The sequence below is a fragment of the Schistocerca serialis genome, chromosome 6 (genome assembly GCF_023864345.2).
Source record: "Schistocerca serialis cubense isolate TAMUIC-IGC-003099 chromosome 6, iqSchSeri2.2, whole genome shotgun sequence".
Lineage (NCBI taxonomy): Eukaryota > Metazoa > Arthropoda > Insecta > Orthoptera > Acrididae > Schistocerca > Schistocerca serialis.
Window position 1 is genome coordinate 213,495,274 of NC_064643.1, and position 24,402 is coordinate 213,519,675.

Here is a 24,402-nt window from a genome sequence, read left to right on the forward strand (position 1 = left end):
AACCTAACTAACCTAAGGACATCACACACATGCATGCCCGAGGCAGGATTCAAACCTGCGACCGTAGAGGTTGCGCGGTTCCAGACCGAAGCGCCTAGAACCGCTAGGTCACATCGGCCGGCGTCTGAAAGAGACAACATTCCCTTCTCCTCCCCTTCCCGTTTACACGCTCGCGTATCACAGTCTGTAGATCTGTGTTCACAGCCGTAGTACAGGGCTATTACAAATGATTGAGGCGATTTCATAAATTCACTGTAGCTCCATTCATTGACATATGGTCACGACACACTACAGATACATAGAAAAACTCATAAAGTTTTGTTCGGCTGAAGCCGCACTTCAGGTTTCTGCCGCCATAGCGCTCGAGAGCGCAGTGAGACAAAATGGCGACAGGAGCCGAGAAAGCGTATGTCGTGCTTGAAATGCACTCACATCAGTCAGTCATAAAAGTGCAACGACACTTCAGGACGAAGTTCAACAAAGATCCACCAACTGCTAACTCCATTCGGCGATGGTATGCGCAGTTTAAAGCTTCTGGATGCCTCTGTAAGGGGAAATCAACGGGTCGGCCTGCAGTGAGCGAAGAAACGGTTGAACGCGTGCGGGCAAGTTTCACGCGTAGCCCACGGAAGCCGACGAATAAAGCAAGCAGGGAGCTAAACGTACCACAGCCAACGGTTTGGAAAATCTTACGGAAAAGGCTAAAGCAGAAGCCTTACCGTTTACAATTGCTACAAGCCCTGACACCCGATGACAAAGTCAAACGCTTTGAATTTTCGGCGCGGTTGCAACAGCTCATGGAAGAGGATGCGTTCAGTGCGAAACTTGTTTTCAGTGATGAAGCAACATTTTTTCTTAATGGTGAAGTGAACAGAGAATCATCACGCATTCATGCAGCAAATTCGCAATTCACCAAAAGTTAACGTGTTTTGTGCAATCTCACGGTTTAAAGTTTACGGCGACTTTTTCTTCTGCGAAAAAACGTTACAGGACACGTGTATATGGACATGCTGGAAAATTGGCTCATGCCACAACTGGAGACCGACAGCGCCGACTTCATCTTTCAACAGGATGGTGCTCCACCGCACTTCAATCATGATGTTCGGCATTTCTTAAACAGGAGATTGGAAAACCGAGGGATCGGTCGTGGTGGAGATCATGATCAGCAATTCATGTCATGGCCTCCACGCTCTCCCGACTTAACCCCATGCGATTTCTTTCTGTGAGGTTATGTGAAAGATTCAGTGTTTAAACCTCCTCTACCAAGAAACGTGCCAGAACTGCGAGCTCGCATCAACGATGCTTTCGAACTCATTAATGGGGACATGGTGCGCCGAGTGTGGGAGGAACTTGATTATCGGCTTGATGTCTGCCGAATCACTAAAGGGGCACATATCACATTTGTGAATGCCTAAAAAAACTTTTTGAGTTTTTGTATGTGTGTGCAAAGCATTGTGAAAATATCTCAAATAATAAAGTTATTGTAGAGCTGTGAAATCGCTTCAATCATTTGTAATAGCCCTGTAAGTGAGATACTGATACTGATGAATACACACTTGATTTTATGTATTGCAAACTATGGCTTTGTCGAGGTTTGAGGGTTTGTTTCTATTGTAGTTCTTATATTAATTGCATGACGCATATATTTGTCAAGCCAACGGACTTGCTGCATTGGTAACACCGGTTCCCACAACATCACCGAAGTTAACTGCTGTCAGGCTGGGCTAACACTTGGATTGGTGACCATCCGGTCTGCCGAGTGCTGTTGGCACGCTGGGTGAGGCAAACCGACGAGCTACTTGACTGAGAAGTAGCGGCTCCGGTCTCGTAAACTGACACACGGCCGGGAGAGCGGTGTGCTGACCACATGCCCCTCCATATCTGCATCCTATGACGACTGTAGGATGAGGACGACACGGCGGCCGGCCGATGGCGTTGGGGCTTCATGGCCTGTTCGAGCAGAGTTTAGTTTATGTATTTGTCAAATTGTTTTCGGATGATGTATTTTTCTGAATAATAATTTCTTCTGTTCCCAGCCACGCGTTGCTGCAGCTGAATCTGGTTAAATGGAAAAGGGAGAAAAGTCAAAGTATACTTTTCTAAAATGGTTATTGAATACACGTCCTACTCTCCTTCTCCCACACCCACCCCCGTCTCTGTTCTCCTTTCGGTCTCTTTGCCTCTCTTCTCCTGGTTCCTCCTCTCTATATCAAGCGACTGTGCGCCCCCCCCCCCCCCCTCTTTCTGCTCATCTTCTCCTTCCCCCTGTCTCCATCTCCTTTTGCCCCCCCCCCCCCCCCCACCTCTGTCTATCTCCTCCTTACTGCTTTCCATTTTCATTTCCTTCCACTCCTGTGTCCATCTCCTATCCCCCCCCCCCCCCCCCCCCCGTCTGACCTTGAACCTTGTCTATTGTTATTGCAAATTCGTATTCTGTAATAGTATTGTAATCACTACCTGATAAGTCATAAATACAACATTCCTGTCTGCCAACAACGTTTCACTACTATATGAAAATACTTATATATACGTTTTATATGTTACAAACATTAATGTATGCAGCCTACATCTGTGTAAAAATTTAGCCGGCCGCTGTGACCGAGCGTTTCTAGGCGCTTCAGTCCGGAATCGCGTGACTCCTATGGTCGCAGGTTCGAATCCTGCCTCGGGCATGCATGTGTGTGATGTCCTTAGGTTAGTTAGGTTTAACTAGTTCCAAGTTCTAGGGGACTGATGACCTCAGATGTTAAGTCCCATAGTGCTCAGAACCATTTGAACCATTTTTTGTAAAAATTTGAATCAGATCGATCGAAACCTTTTCGAGATTTTTGCTAGTAACAATTCCCCTTTATATATTACGTATTTATTTATATATTACATATACTACGAAGTAGGCATAAAAACGCGCATGTAATCGAATGCGATGTTGTGTCAAAATTTCAAGGCAATTGGTGAAATACTTCGGAGATTTAGGGCTTGAATAAACGAGTATTTGGATCTTTGTTTCTATGGATGTAAATGTTCATTTGTTCAAAATCTTGAACCTCCGAAAAATTTTGACACAACTTTGCATTCGAATACAGGCATGCCCGCCTGTTTAATAACGTGTTGTTCCACTTTTCAAACATTGTATAACAGAGATTCTGCTTGGCATGGATCCTGCAAGTCATTGACAGGATTCCAGAGGTATGTGGCTCCAGATGCCTATGCACAAGCCAAGCAATTCTCGCAAATTACGGGATGGTGGTTTACGGGCACGTAGTTGGCGCCCAATATGTGTTCCAGTGAGTACAGATCAGGCACATTTGCTTGCCAAGACATCAATGTGAGTTCACTATAACGCCCCTGAAACCATTGCAGTACGATTCTGATCTTGCAACACGGACAGTTATTCTGTTGGAAGATGTCATCGCCATAGGGGGAGACTTCCAGCATGAAGCGTTGCAGGTGGTCCACAATAATGTTCACGTAGTTGACAGCTGTCATCATCCAATCGATTACCACCACAGTTCCCATGGAGGCCCTGCTGAATGTCCCATGGAAGCCCTGACCGGCCTGCATCTGGGGCGCGGTGCATGTTTCACGCAGCCGTCAGCCTGGATGGCGGTGTGTAAGGACCCAACCATCGACCTGATGTAACAAGAAACGCGATTCATTCGACAGGCGATACGTTTCTATTAATCCACGATGAAAACTCAGTGATGTTCTGCCCACTGCAGTCATAACTTATGATGTCGCTGGCCAACACACAAACACGTAGGGGTCGTGTGATGTGGAGCTCCATGTTCAACAATGGCCTTGGAACTGAGTGCTCCGGAACACTTGTGCCTGCACCAGCATTGTACTGTGTCGTCAGACCTGCCACAGAGCGCCGTCTATCCTGGATTACACAGCGGAAGATCCTCCGGCCTCTACGTTTTGTGCTGAGACGTGGCCGTACAAAACCATACGGCCTACTCGTTGATTCAACATCCTTCGAACATTTTCCACAGGTGCTCAAGACAGTAGTACGCCAACAGGCGACCAGCTTCGCCGTTTTAGAGATTCCCGTTTCCAGCCGCAGCGACACAACAATGTGCCCTTTGTCAGAACCTCTTATATCGGTGGATTTCCCCATTTGTGGCCCGTATTTTGGCTAAAATGACTGTCCATTCGTCTCTCTTCAGCTAACCTTCTCTCTTTACTGCGTCACGTTACCGCAACATGCTGCTATGTCGCCTTTGTCCTGTAATAACGAAGAAGACTGCACGCCGTAGTTGGTAACCAATTTACGTTTTTTTCATATATTTCAATAATAGTCACCCTATATCTCGTGGGAAGAACATCGGAAGATTATATCTGTAACTTTTTCTGTATTGCCTCATTTGCAAATCAAAAATAACTAAAGTTTTCGTTTGAATCACCTGTCACTTTTTTCTTTTCTTTTTGTTAAAAGAAAAAAGCGAAAGATCACAGCGCCCATACGCATTACGAGTTTCGGCATTTCTTGACTGTCATGATCCTAATAAATAACTGTTAGAATCTGAATATACCAGTGCGTGGGAGGTTCATTGATTGTTCATAATTTTTAGTTACCAATTCGGGAAAATATTCTAGAACAATAACGAGGGCTACGAATATACTGCGCCCGCATATACGCACAGCAGTCAAGTAGGCGGCTGTAAAGGCACATCAGTGGAAATAAATGTAAGGCGAGACTTTTATATAGCCTTGCGTCTCTTCATTTCCTACTAAGGGATAAGTGCGTAATTTAGGCTACATGTTACTGCCACGGAGCGCTTAACGGCGACAAATTGGGAAAGCGACACTAGCTTCACCGCTATTCACGAGAGATGGCACATTTGGAAAATTTCCTCAAGGTAAATTGCCGTGAAGTCTGGCAGCGATACGATAACGACACTGTTTGGGGCACGAAATGCGCCTGTCCTGATTTGCAGCTTTGTATGGTCGTTCGACACGAAATTTGATGTATCGCTTCAAATCATAACAGACTTTTCAATGTACACGATTTCTAGACCCTATCATGAATATCTATGGAAAAGTATGCGATCCGCATTTATGACGCTGTTGGCACCCACACTGAAAGAGTCTTCGCAGTTCTCATAAAAGTCTTCCTCGAATTTATTGGCACCTTCGTTCGGTGCATAGATGTGAGCAACAACGATGTGAATATGAATAACTGAAAGAGAGTAATAATCTCGTGATTAGCAGTTGTCTATCCGACGGGGGGCGTCTACAGACAATTTCTTCAAGACAGGGGCGACCCCTCGTTGTACTGATGGTGTGGTGAGTTATGATCCATCTAAAGACCCCGCTATCATCGAAATGCCTAACGGCGCTCATTCATTCGTGACCTGCAGTTCATCAGTTTAGCACTGGAAAAACCAAATAGCAGTAGTTCGATAGAGACGTGCAGAGAACATAGCCCGATGTACTACAAAACACAAGAAGAACCATATAGGAAACGATCGAAATATGAGAAGTTAAAGCTTTGAGGTGGTCCGCCTGGTGTGTTCGGGTGATGTAGCTGGTAGTGCATCGTCCGCGAAAGGCAGAGAAACGCGTTCGAGTCACGGACCAGCAAACGATATCAACTTGTCACATACAGTCAACGCTGCATATAATACTGATACTCACGTAAGATTCATCCAGATGAATAATAAAAAGGTAATGGAACGAGATCATTAGATTCTAGGAAACGAGTCTGGCAATTTACAGGGTGATCAGAAACAGGCTGGAAAACTTGTGAGGGTGTTGCAGGGGAGTCTGTGCTGAAAACTAATTTTTAAGAAAAAAATTCGATATGTCACACCGAGTTAATTAGCATTGAAGTCAGCCAGTCAGGTCCCAGCGCGCAAATCCAAAACACTTGCACGCGCTACACTGCGGTAATGCTCAGACAACTGTGGGTTCGTGAGTTACTACTTATTGCAACGCTCATTGTCAGTTAAAATGTGCCTTTTTCGGAACTTATAAAAGCTAGGTGAGCAAAAGCTACGTTTTTTCGGTTTGAGGAAACCAAATGGAGAACACGTTTGGCGACACTGTCTCTAGTAGACTGATAGAACATGCTCGCGCGACAAGCTGGTTGGTTAACCGCAATACTGAATAACTCAGATTTCTCAGCACAACTTCCCTGCATCACCTTTTCAGACTGTTTCTGACCAACCTGTATATTACCAAACGGCTAACCCGGTTCAAGGTCACGCAGATCCAGTTATATGTAGCCTAGTAACGGCTTGCAAGGCGAACAGAAATTTGATTTTAAATATTTCTCATGATTATTGACCGAATTTTAGCATTTAAAATGCTGTGATAATCTACTCATTAAGAGATATAATCTTACGTTAACGGCTTAACACAGCAAGACAAGTGTCACAGTTAGGAACTGCAAATAGCCAGATTATATTCAACCAGCATTTGAGAATGAGAGTAAATGTTTTCGAAATATTTTTTGCCGACACACTCCACAAAACGATGAAAAGGAAAAATTTTATCGTGTATTGCATTTTCGCTCTTTATGCAGTAAAATTGCTGCCTCAGGCATGATGTTTAAAGTTATTGGTTATTTACGACGAACTCTATTATTCGCAACATATTTAACAGGCAGTATATACGAGGCCTCTGTTTAAAAAAGTATCCGACTTTTATTCATAAATCAGTCTTTATTCAGATGCAGTTGTTTGACACTAGTCACCTTCAAAGTAGTCCCCTTCAGCTTCTACACACCTCTCCTAACGCTACTGCCACTGCTGGAAGCATGGATGGAAAGCATCTTTTGGTATGGTGCGCAGCTGTTCCGTGGAATTCTGCATAATTTCTTCCCTGGTCTGAAATCTGGCCCTGTTAGAATCTTTTTCGGTTTAGCAGAAAGACAGAAGTCATTCGGCGCTAGGTCAGGGGAATAGAGAGGCTGACAAACCGCAGCCGTGTTGCGTTTGACCAAGAAACTCTGAATTAAATCAGAACGATAAGGGGGTAGGTTACCAAGGCGAAGGTGCCAGCTGCCAACTGCCAGCAAGTCTGGTCGCTTGCGTCTGACTGCTTCACGAGGGAGACGCAGAACCTCTTGGTAGTACTCCAATAGTACCTTCTGGGACGTACTCGTGATTGACCACGCCACTGGAGTAAAAAAAAAGGCCAGTATGACTTTCCGGTAGCTGCGGACCTTCCTCGCTCTTTTGGGTCTCGGGGATGAAGGATGCTTCCACTGCGATGATTAGAACTTTGTTTCTGGGTCGTACCTATAAACCCAGGACTCACCACCATTGATCACTGTGTTAAAAAAATTGAGATTACTGTTCACAGTATCCAGCATGTACAAATATTTCGTTAAAGTGGAATGAATGGATCTAGTACTAATTTTAACATCGTCTGCAAATTCCCCGATCGTGATTCGTTTATCCTGTTTCGCCAGGGTCCTTACGTGATCAATAACAACCCCATGCGGATGTTGAGAGCCTACCTGAACTGATAAGCTGTCATTTCTGGAGTGGTTTTATCAGCCCTGTATCTGTGTGGCAGCCACTGTTTTATCCCCAAACAGTTATTGAATCTTGTGGATTTTTCAACTCGACGATAGCAAAGCTTAAAACAGGATTTGATGCAATAACGTTGTTCCACTTTTTCCGTCATTTTGCCCACAACGCAAAATTCGACGACAGCCACTTACACGTGTTTACTTGTCAACGGCTAGCCAGCGAGTGGTTGTTCCCGCAGTCATGAAAAAAATAGGACGTGTGCATTGCGTTCCCCACAAACACAGAGACTGCCCGCGCGCTCCCTGATACCATTATTGGTTTCCATAATTAAAGAGTAAGATCGGATACTTTCTGAATAGCCCTCGTACCATTGAATGTATCTCCAAAATTATGTCGTTGTACGACGTAAAATATTTTAAGGCTCACGATATGTGCCGTCATCAACATTGAGATGCATGAAAAAGTATCTCTTGCTGAAAACGGAGCGTAAATTATCCAGACTATACTCATCCAGCGCTTGATAATGACAGCAGTTGACGACTTCAAACAAATTTTAACCATAATTTCAAACCTTTTTTAAACTTTTTCTCGCTTAGGAGTTTAACATCAAATATTAACCACTTCAAATTTATTTGTAAAGTAATCATAAGTATGAAGCTAAGGAATATATCCTGGCAAGAAAGGGAGGAACCTAGAAATTAAGTGCTTAATATTTGCTGCTAACCGAGCCTTATTAGCTCAAAACCTAGAAGACGCCCAAGCGATGCTGGATGATGTGCACGACACTGCTGAAAAAACTGGTCTGGAAGATCTCTGTGAAGCTTCAGCTTAAGAGAAAAAGATGTTTGTAAACACGACACGGGACGTTAAGCGAGTGGAAAAGTTCACATATCTTGTAAAATGGATCCGATTCAATGGGCTGGATAATGAGGGAAATATCAGAATTAGTTTACAAGTTATCCAGAATAGGTGCAATTAACCAACGCTGTCTTACAAGACCAGAATTAGACATTACAATGCAGTAGTGAAACCAACAGAATCTCATTGTTCGATGTGTCTTATAATGAAGAAGAATGCAGAACTGAAAATACAAGAGAAAAAGGAGAGAAGATTGTTTATGAAAATACTACGAGCACAGAAAATTGTAGATGAAACAAGGGAAAACAGGAGAAATGAAGAATTACAAACATTCCGATACAATGACAGGCAGAACATGGAAATGGGTGTTGATATTCTACAGTCAGGTTATGGCAATGGTCTAGGACAGCTTCATCAGAAAGATTTTCAGTATATCGTTGGAATGAGAATGACTATTAAATGGATGGAGGAAGACAACGAGGATACAGTAGCAGATGGTATCACGTCATAGACAATGTATAATAAACAATATAGCAGCTACATTGAAAGCATCAGAATATTCCAGGGATAACGACGTAGTTTTAGCAACAGAAGACCAGAGGAAGATAAGGAATAATACAACGAAGTTATTTTGAGAGGATCAGAAGAAACTCGCAAAAAGTCTTAAATTCTGTGCACCTCACAGAAGAAAAAGGAAAAGAAGAAGAAGAAGGAGAAGAAAGAACAAATCGCAAAAGGGAACACTATAAAACATTTCTGTCTTATACATCCTCCTGTTAGTATAATTATGATCGCATTACGTAAGGATGTAGATGCAAATCCACATCAGAATTTAAAGCATAACCAAATTTCTCTTACGTTGTTAGATGTGTCGCCTTGTGTATCGTATTATATGAGCAAAAGATCGAATAACCAACTAAGCGATAACATTGTAAGAGTGAGGGCGCGGAATGTCAGACGGTTGAACGTGATGGGGAAACTAGAAAATCTGAAAAGGGAAATGCTAAGGTTCAATCTGTATATAGTGGAGGGTAAGTGAAGTGAAATGAAATAAAGAAATCAGGGTTTCTGGTCAGATCAGATAGAGTAATATCAGCAGCAGTTGAAAATGGTTTACCGGGAATAGTATTCCCTTTATTCGTTATGAATAGGAAAGATGGGCAGAGAGTGACTTACTGTGAACAGTTCAGCAACAGGGTTGTACACATCAAAATCGGCAGCAAACCAACATCGGCAACAATAGTTCATGTATACACGCCGACGTAGCAAGCAGAAGACGAAGAAATAGAGAAAGTATATGAGAGTATTGAATGGGTAATCAGTTCGTAAGGGAGATGAAAATCTAATAGTCATAGAGGGATCGAAAAGCGGTTGTAGGGGTAAGAGTGGATAAAGGATTACGGGAGAATATCGTCTTGATGGTAGGAATGAGAGAGGAGAAAGATTAATTAATTTCTGCAATAAATTTCAGATAGTAAAGGATGTATGCTTGGAAGGGGCCATGAGATACGGGAAGATTTCATTTGTATTACATTATGACCAGGCAGAGATTCTGAAATAACATGGGATTGTAAGGCGTACCAGATATAGGCTCAGATCAGAAGTTAGTGATGGTGAAGAGTAGTCTGAAGTTAAAGAAACCGGTCGGCAATAATCACTGCGCAAAGAAACGGGATACGGATACTGAGGACTGAACAGATACACTTGAAGTTCTCTGAGACTTCTACTGCGATAATGAATAGCTCAGAAGGCAGGTCAGTTGAAGAGGACTCAATATCTCTGAAAAGAGCAATCACAGGATTTGGTAAGAAAAACTTAGGTACAAAGAAGGTAACTGTGAAGAAACAATGGATAACAGAAAAATACTTCAGCTGATCGATGGAAGAAGGAAGTAGAAACATTTTCAGGAAAATTCAAGAATACAGATATCCAATCACTTAGGAATGAAATAAACAGGAAAGGCAGGGAAGCTTAGGCGAAATGGCTGCATGAAAAATGTGAAGAAATCGGAAAAGAAATGATTGTCGGAAGGACTGACTCAGCATCTGGGAAAAGTCAAAACAACCTTCGGTGGAATTAAAAGCAAAGGCGGTAACATAAAGAGAGCAAAGGGAATTCCACTGTGAAATGCAGATGAGAAAGCGGAGAGGTGGAAAGAGAACACCGAAGACCTCTGCGAGAGGGGGGACTTGTCTGATGTGATAGAAGAAGAAACAGGAGTCGATAGCAAAGAGAGAGGGGACACAGTATTGGAGTCAGGATTTAAAAGAGTTTAGAGCGATTTAAGATCACATATGGCAGAATTTCTAAAATCATTGGAGAAAGTGGCAACAAAACGACTATTCACGGTGGTGTGTAGAATGTTTGAGAATGACGATATACCATCAGACTTTCGGACAAACATCATCCACACAATTCCGAAGCTAGGAAGACCCGACAAGTGTGAGAGTTATCGGACAATTAACTTAACAATTCATGCATCCAATCTACTGACACCGAATAATATACACAAGAATGGAAAAGGAAACTGAGGATTTGTTATATGACGATCAGTTTGGCCTTAGGAACGGGAAAGGCACCATAGAGGCAGTTCTGACAGTGCGTTTGATAAGGCGACCTTGAAAAAGCTTTCGAAAATATAAAATGGTGCAATACGTTCAAAATTCCGAGAAAAAATAGGAGTTAGCTATAAGGGAGAAACGTGTAATACGTAATATGCACAAGAAGGAAGAGGAAACAATGAGAGTGGGAGACAAAGAACAAAGTGCTCGGGTTAAAAAAATGGTTCAAATGGCTCTGAGCACTATGGGACTTAACATCTATGGTCATCTGTCCCCTAGAACTTAGAACTACTTAAACCTAACTAACCTAAGGACATCACACAACACCCAGTCATCACGAGGCAGAGAACATCCCTGACCCCGCCGGGAATCGAACCCGGGAACCCGGGTGCGGGAAGCGAGAACGCTACCGCACGACCACGAGCTGCGGACTGCTCGGATTAAAAAGGGTGTACGGCACGTATGTAGTTATACGCTCCTACTGTTCAATCTATACATCGAAGAAGCGATGGCGGAAATACAGTTTCAAGAGTGTGATTAAAATTCAAGGGAAAAGGTATCAGTGATAAGATTCACTGGTGGCATCAGTATCGGCAGTTAAAGTAAAGAAGAATTACAAGAAAACATCGTTCCTGTGAAACACAACTATTTCTTTATTCACATGAAGTGTTGAGTGCTATTGACTAGGGATTTCAGATCGATTCCGTATTTCTGGAAGGCTTTTGACACTGTACCACACAAGCGGCTCGTAGTGAAATTGCGTGCTTATGGAATATCGTCTCAGTTATGTGACTGGATTTGTGATTTACTGTCAGAGGTCACAGTTCGTAGTAGCTGACGGAAAGTCATCGAGTATAACAAAAGTGATTTCTGGCGTTCCCAAAGGTAGTGTTATAAGCCCTCTGCTGTTCCTTATCTGTATTAACGATTTTGGAGACAATCTGAGCAGCCGTCTTCGGTTGTTTGCAGATGACGCTGTCGTTTATCGACTAATAAAGTCATCAGAAGACCAAAACCAACTGCAAAACGATTTATAAAAGATATCTGAATGGTGCCAAAAGTGGCAGTTGACCCTAAATAACGAAAAGTGTGAGCTCATCCACATGAGTGCTAAAAGGAACTCGTTAAACTTCGGTTACACGAAAAATCAGTCTAATCTAAATTCCGTAAATTCGACTAAATACCTAGGTATTACAATTACGAACAACTTAAACTGGAAGGAACACATAGAAGATGTGGTGGGGAAAGCTAACCAGGGACTGCGTTTTATTGGCAGGACACTTAGAAAATGTAACAGACCTACTAAGGAGACTGCCTACACTACGCTTGTCCGTCCTGTTTTAGAATACTGCTGCGCGGTGTGGGATCCTTACCAGATAGCATTGAGGGAGTGCATCGGAAAAGTTCAAAGAAAGGCGGCACATTTTGTATAATCGCGAAATATGGGAGAGAGTGTCACAGAAATGATACAGGATTTGGGCTGGACATCATTAAAAGAAAGGCGTGTTTCGAAAATGGTTCAAATGGCTCTGAGCACTATGGGACTTAAGATCTATGGTCATCAGTCCCCTAGAACTTAGAACTACTTAAACCTAACTAACCTAAGGACATCACACAACACCCAGTCATCACGAGGCAGAGAAAATCCCTGACCCCGGCGTTTTTCGTTGCGACGGAATCTTCTCACGAAATTCCAATCACCAACTTTCTCCTTCAAATGCGAAAATATTTTGTTGACACCGACCTACATAGGGAGGAACGATCACCACGATAAAATAAGGGAAATCAGAGCTCGTACGGAAAGATATAGGTGCTCATTCTGTCCGCGCGCTATGCGAGATTGGAATAATAGAGAATTGTGAAGGTGGTTCGATGAACCCTCTGCCAGGCACTGAAATGTGATTTTCAGAATATCCGTATGGTTGTAGATGTAGATCTGTCGAATGAAATGAACAGTCTAATGAGTAAAGAATATGGATTGAGAGTAACTAGAAGAAAGACGAAAGTAATGAGAAGTAGCAGTAATGAGAACATCGAAATGTAAGCATTGGTGATCACGAAGTAGAGGATGTTTAGGAATTCTGTTATGTAGGCAGCAAAATAACTCATGACGGACAGAGCAAGGAGGACATAAAAATCAGACTAGTACTGGCAAAAAGGGCATTCCTGGCCAACATAACTTCACTAGTATCAAACACAGGTCTTAATCAGAGACAGAAATTTCTGGGAATGTACGTTTGGAGCACAGCATTGTATAGCAGTGAGACATGGACTATGGGGAAACCAGAACGAAAGAGAATAGGAGCATTTTAAATGTGGTGCTAAAGAAGAATGTTGAAAATGCTGAAAATTAGGTGGAGTGTATGGTAAGGAATGAGGTGGTTCTCCGCAGAGTCAGCGAGAAAAGAAATATATGGAAAATACTGACTAAAGAAGGGACAGGATGATAGGACATTTGTTAACATGCTAAGGAATAATTTCCATGGTACTGGAGAGAGCTGTAGAGGGCAGAAAGTGTAGGGGAAGACAGAGATTGGAATACATACAGCAACTAATGGAGGACGTACGTTGCAACTGCTACTCTGAGTCGGAAAGGAACAGGAGAGGACATCATGGCGGGCCGCGTAAATTCATCAGTAAAAAAGAAAAAGTATCCAATCGTTACAAAAACAAAGAGCTTTATTATCTAAAGGAGGTGCATAAATTAAAGCTACCACAATGCATTAGTAATGTTTTAAGTATGGTATGAGGGAAAATGCCGGCCGGAGTGGCCAAGCGGTTCTAGGCGCTACAGTCTGGAGCCGCGCGACCGCTGCGGTCCCAAGTTCGAATCCTGCCTCGGGCATGGATGTGTGTGATGTCCTTAGGTTAGTTAGGTTTAAGTAGTTCTAAGTTCTAGGGGGATGATGACCTCAGAAGTTAAGTCCCATAGTGCTCAGAACCATTTGAACCGTTTTTTTGTGGGAAAAAAGTCAAGCATCTAATATTTTGCGACGAATCATTGCTCCTTGTTAGAAGTAATATGCACTTTAATCCGAGGTCAAAATGTCGTTCGTTCGGTATACATGTCACCTGCAACGTAGTGGCTGTTATTCTAATTATATCTCTGGATTATAATGAAAGAGTTTTTAGATATTTAAATTGTTGTGAACTGTCAATTGTGCAGCGCATCTATAGGACAGTGTCCTGCTTCATTTCAGGTAATTCTGAGTCATCATTTCAAAGAAAAAATTGATACAAAGTTTCCTGACAACGTCTTCCAGAAACCAGAAATCGTGAGTCTAGGTGAGGAATCAGTGACGTTTGCAGATGGTTCGACGTACAAGATTGATGATGTGTTTTATTGTACAGGTGAGCTTTTCACATTTAGAGCACTAGGAAGATAATTTTACCTTTTGCAGTTTGACAACCGATGCTTCTTCCAGGATATCAATATAGTTTCCCGTTCCTGTCAGAAAAATGCAACGTCAAAGTTGAAGACAATCGAGTCCAACCGCTTTTCAAGCACACCATTCACATAGACTATCCGACATTGTGCTTTATTGGACTACCGTTCTACGTCTGTGCCTTTTCCTTGTTTGACCTACAGGTAAGTTATTGAGATGAGTAACGTCATTTGCATGATTTATTTTAAAAAAACTTAGGTGTACGCATATCATTCTTCCACATAATCTTTTCTCTTACATTATAACGATTATCATTAGTTATTATTATATTATTAGTAAATTGTGGTGCTAAAAGATTTGTGTGTGTGAAACCCTTGTAAGGCAGATAGTGTAGATCCTAATCTGATGGAACTGAATAAATAAGAACCTAAACACCTTTAAGTTGCTATCATATGTACAATAAAGAAATACAACTAGCTACTAGTTTTTCATAAAAAAGCTATTGCATAATTTCTCAAATGTCACGCGTACTGGAGGTAATTCATAGCTGTAACATGCAGTAAAAGATACACCGTAACAACATTACAGTAATGATTCACACTATTGCTTCATAATTCGTAAATCTTTGCCACACAATATTAAGGCCAAACTTTCAAAATTTTTCCTCAGTCGCATGGTTTGCGATAAGAAAATAATTTTTTTTTTTTTTTTTTTTTTTGCAAATGAAAGAAACTAATTTAGTTTTTCTACTGACATAAACAATTTACATCTTGTTACAGCAAACTTAGCTTATAGCAACATTTCTCAGTGACGGCCAAGTCTCGGGTGCATTCATTCCAAAGACGCTTACAGTTCTACTGGACTCGCTATTGCCAGTAGTGAAATGAGACAGTCAGCTACGGATATATCAGGCAGTTCAGCGTCGGCAGAGGTGCAGATGTCGACCACTTCATGTATCACCATAGAAAAAATTCGTAGATGTGACAGCCGGCGATCGCCCAGTTTTTACAACCCAGCGATAAGTGTATCTGTAGCTCAGGTGGCAGCACGCTCCGATCGAACACCAGGTGACGTGCACCACTTGTACGGGTGCCTGCAGATAAGAGCCTATTCATTGATCTTGTATGGTTCCAGCCGGCAACCGATGTGTAGATTTTCATCACTCGAGACATAACTATTGGGGCAGTTGGAAAGACCATCATGGTTGAAAGAGGCCTCACTCTTCAACAGTGCAGACTGCGAAGTTTAGCACTGGAATGCTGCAATGGGTGATGTATTTGCAGCTGAACTCAGGGTACAGAACAGTCTGTCCTCGTCGCCTGCACACGTTGTTTATCACATAGCGGTGTAGCTACTGCCGAAACAGTACTCTCCACACTATTGTTCGAAGCGTGATTTCACAGAGAAATTAGCGGGTCCTTGCTGATGAATTTTCGCCCACGTATTCCAACACCATATCTTTAAATGCCACTGTTTGAACCTTAGCCACCTCTCTTTGGTCTGAATGACTCAGCTTCTCTTTTAAGTCTCTATATATGGCGATGAAGATCTTCCAACTAGGATCATGCCTGTTGCGAAACATTTCTCTGTATATTCCTTCAACATAGCAACAACTATATTCTGTTGTGTCATACACGAAATGCGTGTATCCAAGTCCCTGTGACGAGTAAGGTTCCATCTACACCAACAAGTCATGAAATATAAACTCCACCGGGGACGCATCACAAATGACTGTGTAATGTTTTTCAAGGTAGCGGCTCCAAGTCGTTAGCCGTCAATGACGTTTGAACCGTTCCACCGCTCCACACAATCCCGAAAGTGAAATAAAACGCTGTTAACGTCGTCTGCTCTGTAAGAAGCAATGGGCCGACGGCATCCCCTTGCGGTCATCGAGAAGATGTCATATTACAAGATGTCGAACAAGTAACTCATCCTTACGGAAAAATAATTAAGGAAAGTTGTTGCAAGTGGTCTCCATTATGCGACTCATATAACTGAATACATGTTATCAGACTCATCTTATAACATATGTCCAGGAAAATGTAATATCATCTACGAGGACGCACTTAAACCTATTTTGGATAAAAGAAACGTTATCAACATTTCACGTCTTTAGTCTTCATGCCTACATATCTGTAGCCCAGTTGCAGCTAGAGGGCTCCAAATTGTAGCGTGTAACATGACAGTGTGTAAGTAACTACGTCGGTGCGTGAGAAACAGCGTACTGTAATCGATTTTCGAATTTAAAGAGTTCATTCACACAAGGAGCACGTTCTCTTTCAGCACGACAATGTCAGATTTCATACGAGCTCTGCCACATTTGCAGGGATCCAATGTCCCTGGTCCACTGTCATCGATCATCCAACACACAGTCCCGACTTGGCCCCATCCGATTCACACATGCTTCCAAAACTTAAAGAATACTTTCCCGGACTTCACTTCGATAGTGACGAAGCGGTGCAACCAGAGGTGACACTGTGGCTCCGTCAACAATTCGAATATTCTACAGTAACGGTATTATTGTTCTGCTCCTCTAACGTAAGGTGACCAAATTATGTTTGGTGAAAACCGGGACACATTCACCTGGGTGCCAGTGGACACCTCATTCCACATGTACCCAGGTTTCTTAATTTTAAATATTAATGTTTTGTTGATACATTTTGTTAACCCGATTATTATCACTAATAAGAGGATACACAATATCGATATAATCTAGATTATCTGTATAATTAATGACATTTAATAAACATATACAGTGATAAAGAAATGTATTACGATTTTACAAAATTTTACAGCCATTCAACTTTTAATCAATTAATATTAACATGAGCTTTAATATTATTGAGCACTTGTAGATGGAATTGACTGTCCTTGGAGAAAAGGGTATTTTTCACTGCCTCCAGCCTTCTTGATCTTGTCTTTGATCTTTGAGACACAATGATAAAACTCGGCACAATCCATTTTGTAGTTGTACAGGACCTGCAGGATTGCTTCAAGAGAGTCCACCTCCATTCTGTTTCTTTCCTCAGTCCACTGGATATTCATGAACGAAAATATTCTTTCCACATTGGCATTATGGGCTGGGATTGTAAATAAATACCTTGCAACTATTACCAACTCAGAGTAATGCTGAAGACAGTCACAGCTTTTAAAAAAACTCACCCACTTCTCATGACATTCCAATGGTGTTTTTTTTTTTTTTTCATCATTCCACGTGTGAAAACTTTCTTCAACAAAATTTGTCAGTATGCCGAACTGATCAAAGAGAATGGAATCATCGATTTCAATCTCTTTACTCTTCAAATAAGAAACTGTCTCTTCAACACTTTCCCATTTTGGCACTCTCTTCAGTAACATCTAATCAAACACCGGCGATGAGGGTAAATATGAGGCACTCCACTTGCTGAGATATTCTACACAAGTGTCATAAAACTTGTTAACTTCTTCTCTAAAACTCTTTTCCACTGCTTCTGATATTTCTGCTCTTTTGAGGACAGATTTAACATTAAAAGAAATGAACTGCTTTTCTCTCCTCTTAGTAACAGTTTCCAGAGTACTTTTCAAAACATCATTTACCTCTGTTCACTTTTCGTGCTTCCCTCAATTTCATTTATCCCATGCTGCAAAGTGTTAAGCTGACTGTGAATGAACCATAAGTAGGCTTCACTTAATCGGTTACTGAAAAACAGAACCAATATTTTGGGGGCTTTGTCTTCATTTAGGAAAAATATCTTTTAATGGTTCAAACAGGCGGATTGCTCTTTCAACTGCTGGAAACAGTGATAACCAGCGAGTTTTCGAGTGACACATTACATTCATATATTCAGTTCCCACATAATCACAGAACTCCTTAAGCCTCTCTGTTCTAACAGTATATATGTAAAAGTGTGAGTATACCTTCGTGACGATAGTTTCAACATCACAGCTTAAACTGTCAGCAGATGTCTGCACGCTATTGCGTAAAACATGTGCAGAGCACCCTATGCCTTCAATGTTTTCATGCAATGTTGCCTTTAATTTGGTCAATACATTGCATTTGCCTTGTCTTTTTAAACCACCAAAGTTTGTGCTGGTGTTGTCTCCACAAAATGCCACACATTTATTTTTCTCAAGATCAAACATTGCGATAGTATTCATACAAAATCTTGAAATTTCGTCAGATGTTTCATTAGGTAGGGAACTCACCTTCAAAAGTTTGGTCTGAATTCCCTGATTAATATCGAAAAACTGAACAACAAACGGAAATAATTTAGTGGCCTTATGATTGCTGGCATCAGTGGATATCCCGTAGAAAGAAGACTTTTGATGTATTCAAGGCTCTCCTTTACACTCTGGGGAGCAATAACTCCTTTCACTAAGGCTGACACTTTAATTCTTACTGAACTAAACTTTTTTGCAATGGAAGAATCATCAAACATAATGCTGTTAAGCTAATTAGTACAATCACTAGATCTGTAAGTTTGGTGATGTTTTACCGTGTGGTAGGCTAGTGTAAGCTCGGCTGCTCGAACTTTCGTCTCTTCACTTGACTGATGTTTTACAAAATAATTTTGTAGAGTTTTACTGCAGCTCGGTGCACTGTATCTGTTAATGTGTTTCTTTGACCTGATGTGATTAACTATGTCGGAACGTCCACCATGACTTATACTAATAAAACAGTTACATACGGAACACTCTGCTTCCTAATCAAAACGACCTTTCTTAATGAAATTCCATTCCTTGGAATAACAGTCACTGAACTTGCAGGCACGTTTCGGCATTGCGTTTCACAGTACTGCAGCAATAGTACCACTAATATGAGAAAAAACTATTGCAGTTTGACTGGCAAAACATCAACTACTACACTGTTCTGACAATGAGTGTGTGAGTAAGTGGCGCGACAATCGGACGGTTTCATAGGTCTGTTACAATAATACAACTTACTACTTGTTGGCCAAAGTACCGCTCAAAGTAAATTATTGCCTGAGTGTATCAATACAGATACTGTGGTTACTAGTATGGGACAACGGAGGTTTTAGACAAATAAGCTAAAATATATTAATTTTTGTGTTGTATTTCCTTTAATATAGCGAAATGCCAAAAAATTGAGAAAGTTTCACGAAACGTATTTAAAAACTGAATTCCGGGACTTTTGAGCGTCCCGAAACAAATTTTCGGGACACCGGAACACAGGGCCGAAAACCGGGACAATCCCGGTTTTTCGGGACGTTTGGTCACCCTACTCTAACGGCGTGCTGCAGTACTATGGCGCGGGGACTTGGTTGTGTACCAGGACTGCAGACATATACCCGCAAACAAACAAAAAATTAACTACGTTACTATTTTCTCGAGGTGACAATTTCAACTTTTCAACTATCCGTCATGATATATTGAAATGTTCTTTCCTACAACGTGTCACCCATTGCATCACTTTTGAAATACCCTGTACTTTCTACCTTCTTTGTCAGAAACACATTATGCACTGTCGATTATAGAGAAATGAACCGTTCTCATGCTACAAAATGTCGTCATCATCAGAAATAACTGTAAGAATAACAAGAATCGTGCCTTGTATTGTCCGTCAACAGAACCATATCCCGAGCATGACAATGCCTCCTTTGCTGGTTAGCCCCCCCCCCCCCTTCTCCTCCCATAACGCAATGTAAGCGTTAATTAAGATACTAAATGACTTGCAAAGCCGCCCTTTCTTTCGCGCACTGTAACAAAATAAATAACGCAAGGAAGGTTAGAAAGCCAAGAACGGTAATACAGTACACAGATAAAGGAAAATGCTTCACGATTGTTAGCAAGCGGGCCTCTTACAAATGATTCCGTTCAACATGACTTCTTCTATTAATGCACGTGGTATCACATTGTGGTTCAAATGGCTCTGAGCACTATGGGACTTAACTTCTGAGGTCATCAGTCCCCTAGAACTTAGAACTACTTAAACCTAACTAACCTAAGGACATCACATACATCCATGCCTGAGGCAGGATTCGAACCTGCGACCGTAGCGGTCACGCTGTTCCAGACTGTAGCGCCTAGAACCGCTCGGCCATCCCGGCCAGCTATCACATTGTGGTTAACACATGCAAAAGCCATGGAACACTGTTCGCATTGCAAATTCCAGATCGCTAATATAATACCTGATTTAGTACTTAGGTATTCATCCTACCCATAACCCAATCTTATCCTTTTGAGGCCCATTTCACAGACATGTGTGAGGTTCGATCCCAGATTTATTCGCTTCGATTTACCGACCCACGATAAAGCAATGCAGACGCGTATTTATGTATGGTGTTGCATAATCCACTGCCCGGATAGCAGAACAAATACAGAAGAAAAGCTTCGGAAGAGGCGTCGTCCTAATCAGAAGAGAATGGTAAATACGAGTATACTATCTGATCAAAAGTATCAGGACACCCCTATCTCGTGCGAAATTGCTCACTAGATGGACTAGAGGCAGAGCCACCTGTATAAAAGATGTCGGGGAGTAGTGAGTTGTCAGCAGAGAAACAGTAACTCTAGAAAGGTTCGGTCAGGACAGCTCACTGACTGCCAACGTGGACTAGTCATTGGATGTCACCTGACTAACAAATTCATCATGGACATTTCAACCCTTTTTAAGCTGCCAAGTCGACTGTTGGGGGTGCGATTGTGAAGTGGAAACGCGAAGGAACAACCGTAGTTAAGCCAACACCAGGCTGATCTCATATACCGACAGACTGGAAATGGCGTGCATTACGGAAGTTGGTTGTAGAAAATCGCATGAACTCAACGAAAGAAATCAATCGTGAGTCCCAAAGAGCTACCAGCAGCCCGACTAGCTCAACGACTGTGTGTGGAGAATGAAAAAGAATGGAGTACAGCTCCTCATGAGCTACACATTTTTGTGGTCAATGTTAAGCAACGGTTGAGATGATGTAAAGAGCGGCACCATTCGACAACGAATGACGAGGAACGTATGTTTTGGAGTGATGAATCAGGCTATACCCTATAGCAATCTGATGGGAGGGTTTGGGTTTGGAGAACGCCTGGAAAACGTTACCTGTTCTCGTGTAGCGCCAACAGTGAAGCACGGAGTAGGTGGTGTCAAGGTTTGGAGATGTTTTTCGTGGTTAGGTTGTGGTTCTCTTATTGCGTTTACTAAATAAAAAAGTGCGTAAGTATATGAACGCAAAAAAGTGGTTCAAATGGCTCTAACCACTATGGGACTTAACACCTGATGTCATCAGTCCCCTAGACTTAGAACTACTTAAACGTAACTAACCTAAGGACATCACACACATCCATGCCCGAGGTAGGATTCGAACCTGCGACCGTAGCAGCAGCACGGTTCCGGACTGAAGCGCCTAGAACCGCTCGGTCACAGCGGCCGTCTATATGAACACATCTTACAGCACTGCGTGCTACGAACAGTTGAGACAAGGCAACTGTTTGTATCAACTTGACGATACATCCCGTCATGAACCAAAATCTGTGAGATAATTGTTTATAGACAATAACATTCCTGAAATGGACTGGCCTACCCGGAGACCCGACCTGAACCCAACTGGACATCTAAGGGATGAGTTAGCACGTCGACTTCACTACAGACCTTAGCGTGCAGCGTCACTACCTTAGCTACCAGAAACATCTGAACATTCTCAGGCTTCTCAGGGACTCCATAGATGTACCAAAAATACTACGAATTTGTGAAAGAAAGACTATTCAGAAGGCGTGATGTCAAATTTAAGAGTAACTCGTTTGATTGGTTTCTTGAGACAACCGTGTAACGAATCAAGAGTTAAGATTACTGGAAAAAATAGTGAAAGTGATGTTAGTGAATAAAGCAACCAGCTACAAACGATTTTACAGTGCTTTCATTTTACACCTACAAACGGTTTCGGGCCTCCATGCCCATCTTCAGAGGACTAATGTTCCCAGTTACATGAGTGTCGTCAACAGCAGTATGTCGTCAGCTCCAGCACTGCACAAGAATATTTGAATATATAGTGCCACTTTTACGTTGTTTCGATGATAAAAAAGCTATTATGCTTACATTTATTTAGATATAAGGTGATACAGTAGTAAACACATATGTTCCGGTAGACGGTGTTTCGTCTTGCCACGCTCCCAATACACTTCCAGGGCAATGTACGAGTTGTATTGTGAATAGCACACACATTTTATACACATCGCAGTGGCACGTAAAATACACTTCAGAATATTTGTCACGCCAGTCTGGGCTTCGCACAAGTGCTTTACACTCAGAGTTTTTATTTACAACGCAAAGAGCATCCACTAAACAGAGATATCATTGTTTTCTTATTGGGCAAAGATCTGAACTAAGTAAAGAAAATATGTTGAAGGTGCATCATGTTAAAAAAAAGAAAAAGCTTTTACTCGAAGAATGAACTTATTATTTGAAGACTCTAGAATAAGTGATGTTCAGGGCATTTGTTAATCAACTGGTAGCAGAATTTCAACGAAACATTATAACAACCAGAGTGCATATTGTAATTTATACATATACTCACATATCTATCTTATGTACAGAAATTGTGATGATAGTTAAAGTTTATAAGTTAACTGAAAGCAACACGAAACTAAAAAGTAAGAGTGTGATAGAAGGTCAGCGTAATTGCTCAATTTTAGAGTTTGAATTTAATTAATTTCATATCGGGGTCTTACACAAATATTTTCAAACATAAATATATGAAAACTATACTTATGATTATTCTTAATAGGTGTTAAAAAAAGGAATTTTGTTATTGGAGTATTCAGAGTAGCTATTTATTGTTTGTATTTAGGTCTCTCCTTGTTTTCTACTATTGTAGTTGTTATGAGATTATGTGGTGCTGGTGTTATTCTTTTCCAATGAGAAATTCTTGTTTGAATTTCTGTCTGTTAGGGGTACGTTTTATGTTTAATTTCTATGAACATTTCAAGGAACTTATGTAGAAATTGTTTATTACATAGCTATACTTGCTCATTTAGAATGCGTTGGGGTAAAATGAGGGATGAAGATGTTTTCCACTTCTTCCAGGAGGACCATTTTCTTACTTTGTTGGTGGTATTTAGTATCTATAAGTTGTCTTTAATGTTGTAAACAAAGTGCCCATGTTGATACATGTGAGTGGCGATTGCAAATTTACTCAGTTTTTTTATTCTCAATGCGTCCATATCTTCGTCGATTCTAACGTTAAAGCGTATGCCGATCTGGGCGAGATAAAAAGCTGAATCGGTTGTCACAAACAATTTTATAAATTCCTGACTTTTTCAGGCCTAGGCGGGTGGCTTTGATGCTGTGTATTATATGGTGTTGGGCAGTGTTATTGGTATGGAAACTTGTTTTATCTCCTGTCTTTCGGAAAAAAATTGCAACTTGATATGAGATTCTGCCTAGGAAAGGAATGCATGCAAATATTTTCTTTTCTGCTGTGGGTTGTGTATTTACTGAAGGTAACTGTATATCTGCAGTTTTATTATGAAGGTGGTCAATTATTTGTAGCTTATATCCATTACTCTTAACACTTCAGCAGACACTTTCCACGCGGCTTCCTATTATGTAGCGGCCAGCACACGAAACAGATCATCGGAAACGAAACGCAGACTTTCCCGTTAAATTATTAATCTAAGTATGTTTACTTTGCCCGCCCGGCTAGCCGCGCGGTCTAACGTGTTGCTTCGCGAGCGGGAAGGCATGCCGGTCTCCGGCACGAATCCGCCCAGTGGATTAGTGTCGAGGTCCGGTGTGCTGGCCAGCCTGTGGATGGTTTCTCAGGTAGTTTTCTAGCTCCCTCGGTGAACGCTGGTTGATTCCCCTTATTCCGCCTCAGTTACACTATGTCGGCGATTACTGGCAAACATTTGTCTCCACGTACGCGAGCACCATTATTACTCTACTACGTAAACGTAAACATTTGGGGTTACACTCGTTTGGTAGGAGAAGTCTCCGGGGGTGGGTTTGGGGCGGGGGGGGGGGGGGGGGGGGTACACTGTGGGCCAAACCGCACAATAACCCTGAGTTCGGTGTGGGGCGACAGTAGGGTGAGTGAACTGTGGACTGCTGTGGCCTGTAGTGGAGTTGTGAACCACTAAGGGCTAGGGCGGGACGAAGCCTCTCCATCGTTTCTGAGTCCCCAATACAAT

At 41.8% G+C, this 24,402-nt stretch overlaps 1 protein-coding gene across 1 annotated transcript in view; it reads left to right on the forward strand.

The window, feature by feature from the left end:
• Positions 1 to 24,402, forward strand: part of LOC126484543 (uncharacterized) — a 128,590-nt gene that overhangs the window by 93,167 nt on the left and 11,021 nt on the right. Inside the window, exons 5-6 of the mRNA XM_050108091.1 lie at positions 14,101 to 14,251; positions 14,326 to 14,489. Coding sequence (XP_049964048.1) covers positions 14,101 to 14,251; positions 14,326 to 14,489 — 315 coding nt within the window. The remainder of the gene's footprint in view (positions 1 to 14,100; positions 14,252 to 14,325; positions 14,490 to 24,402) is intronic.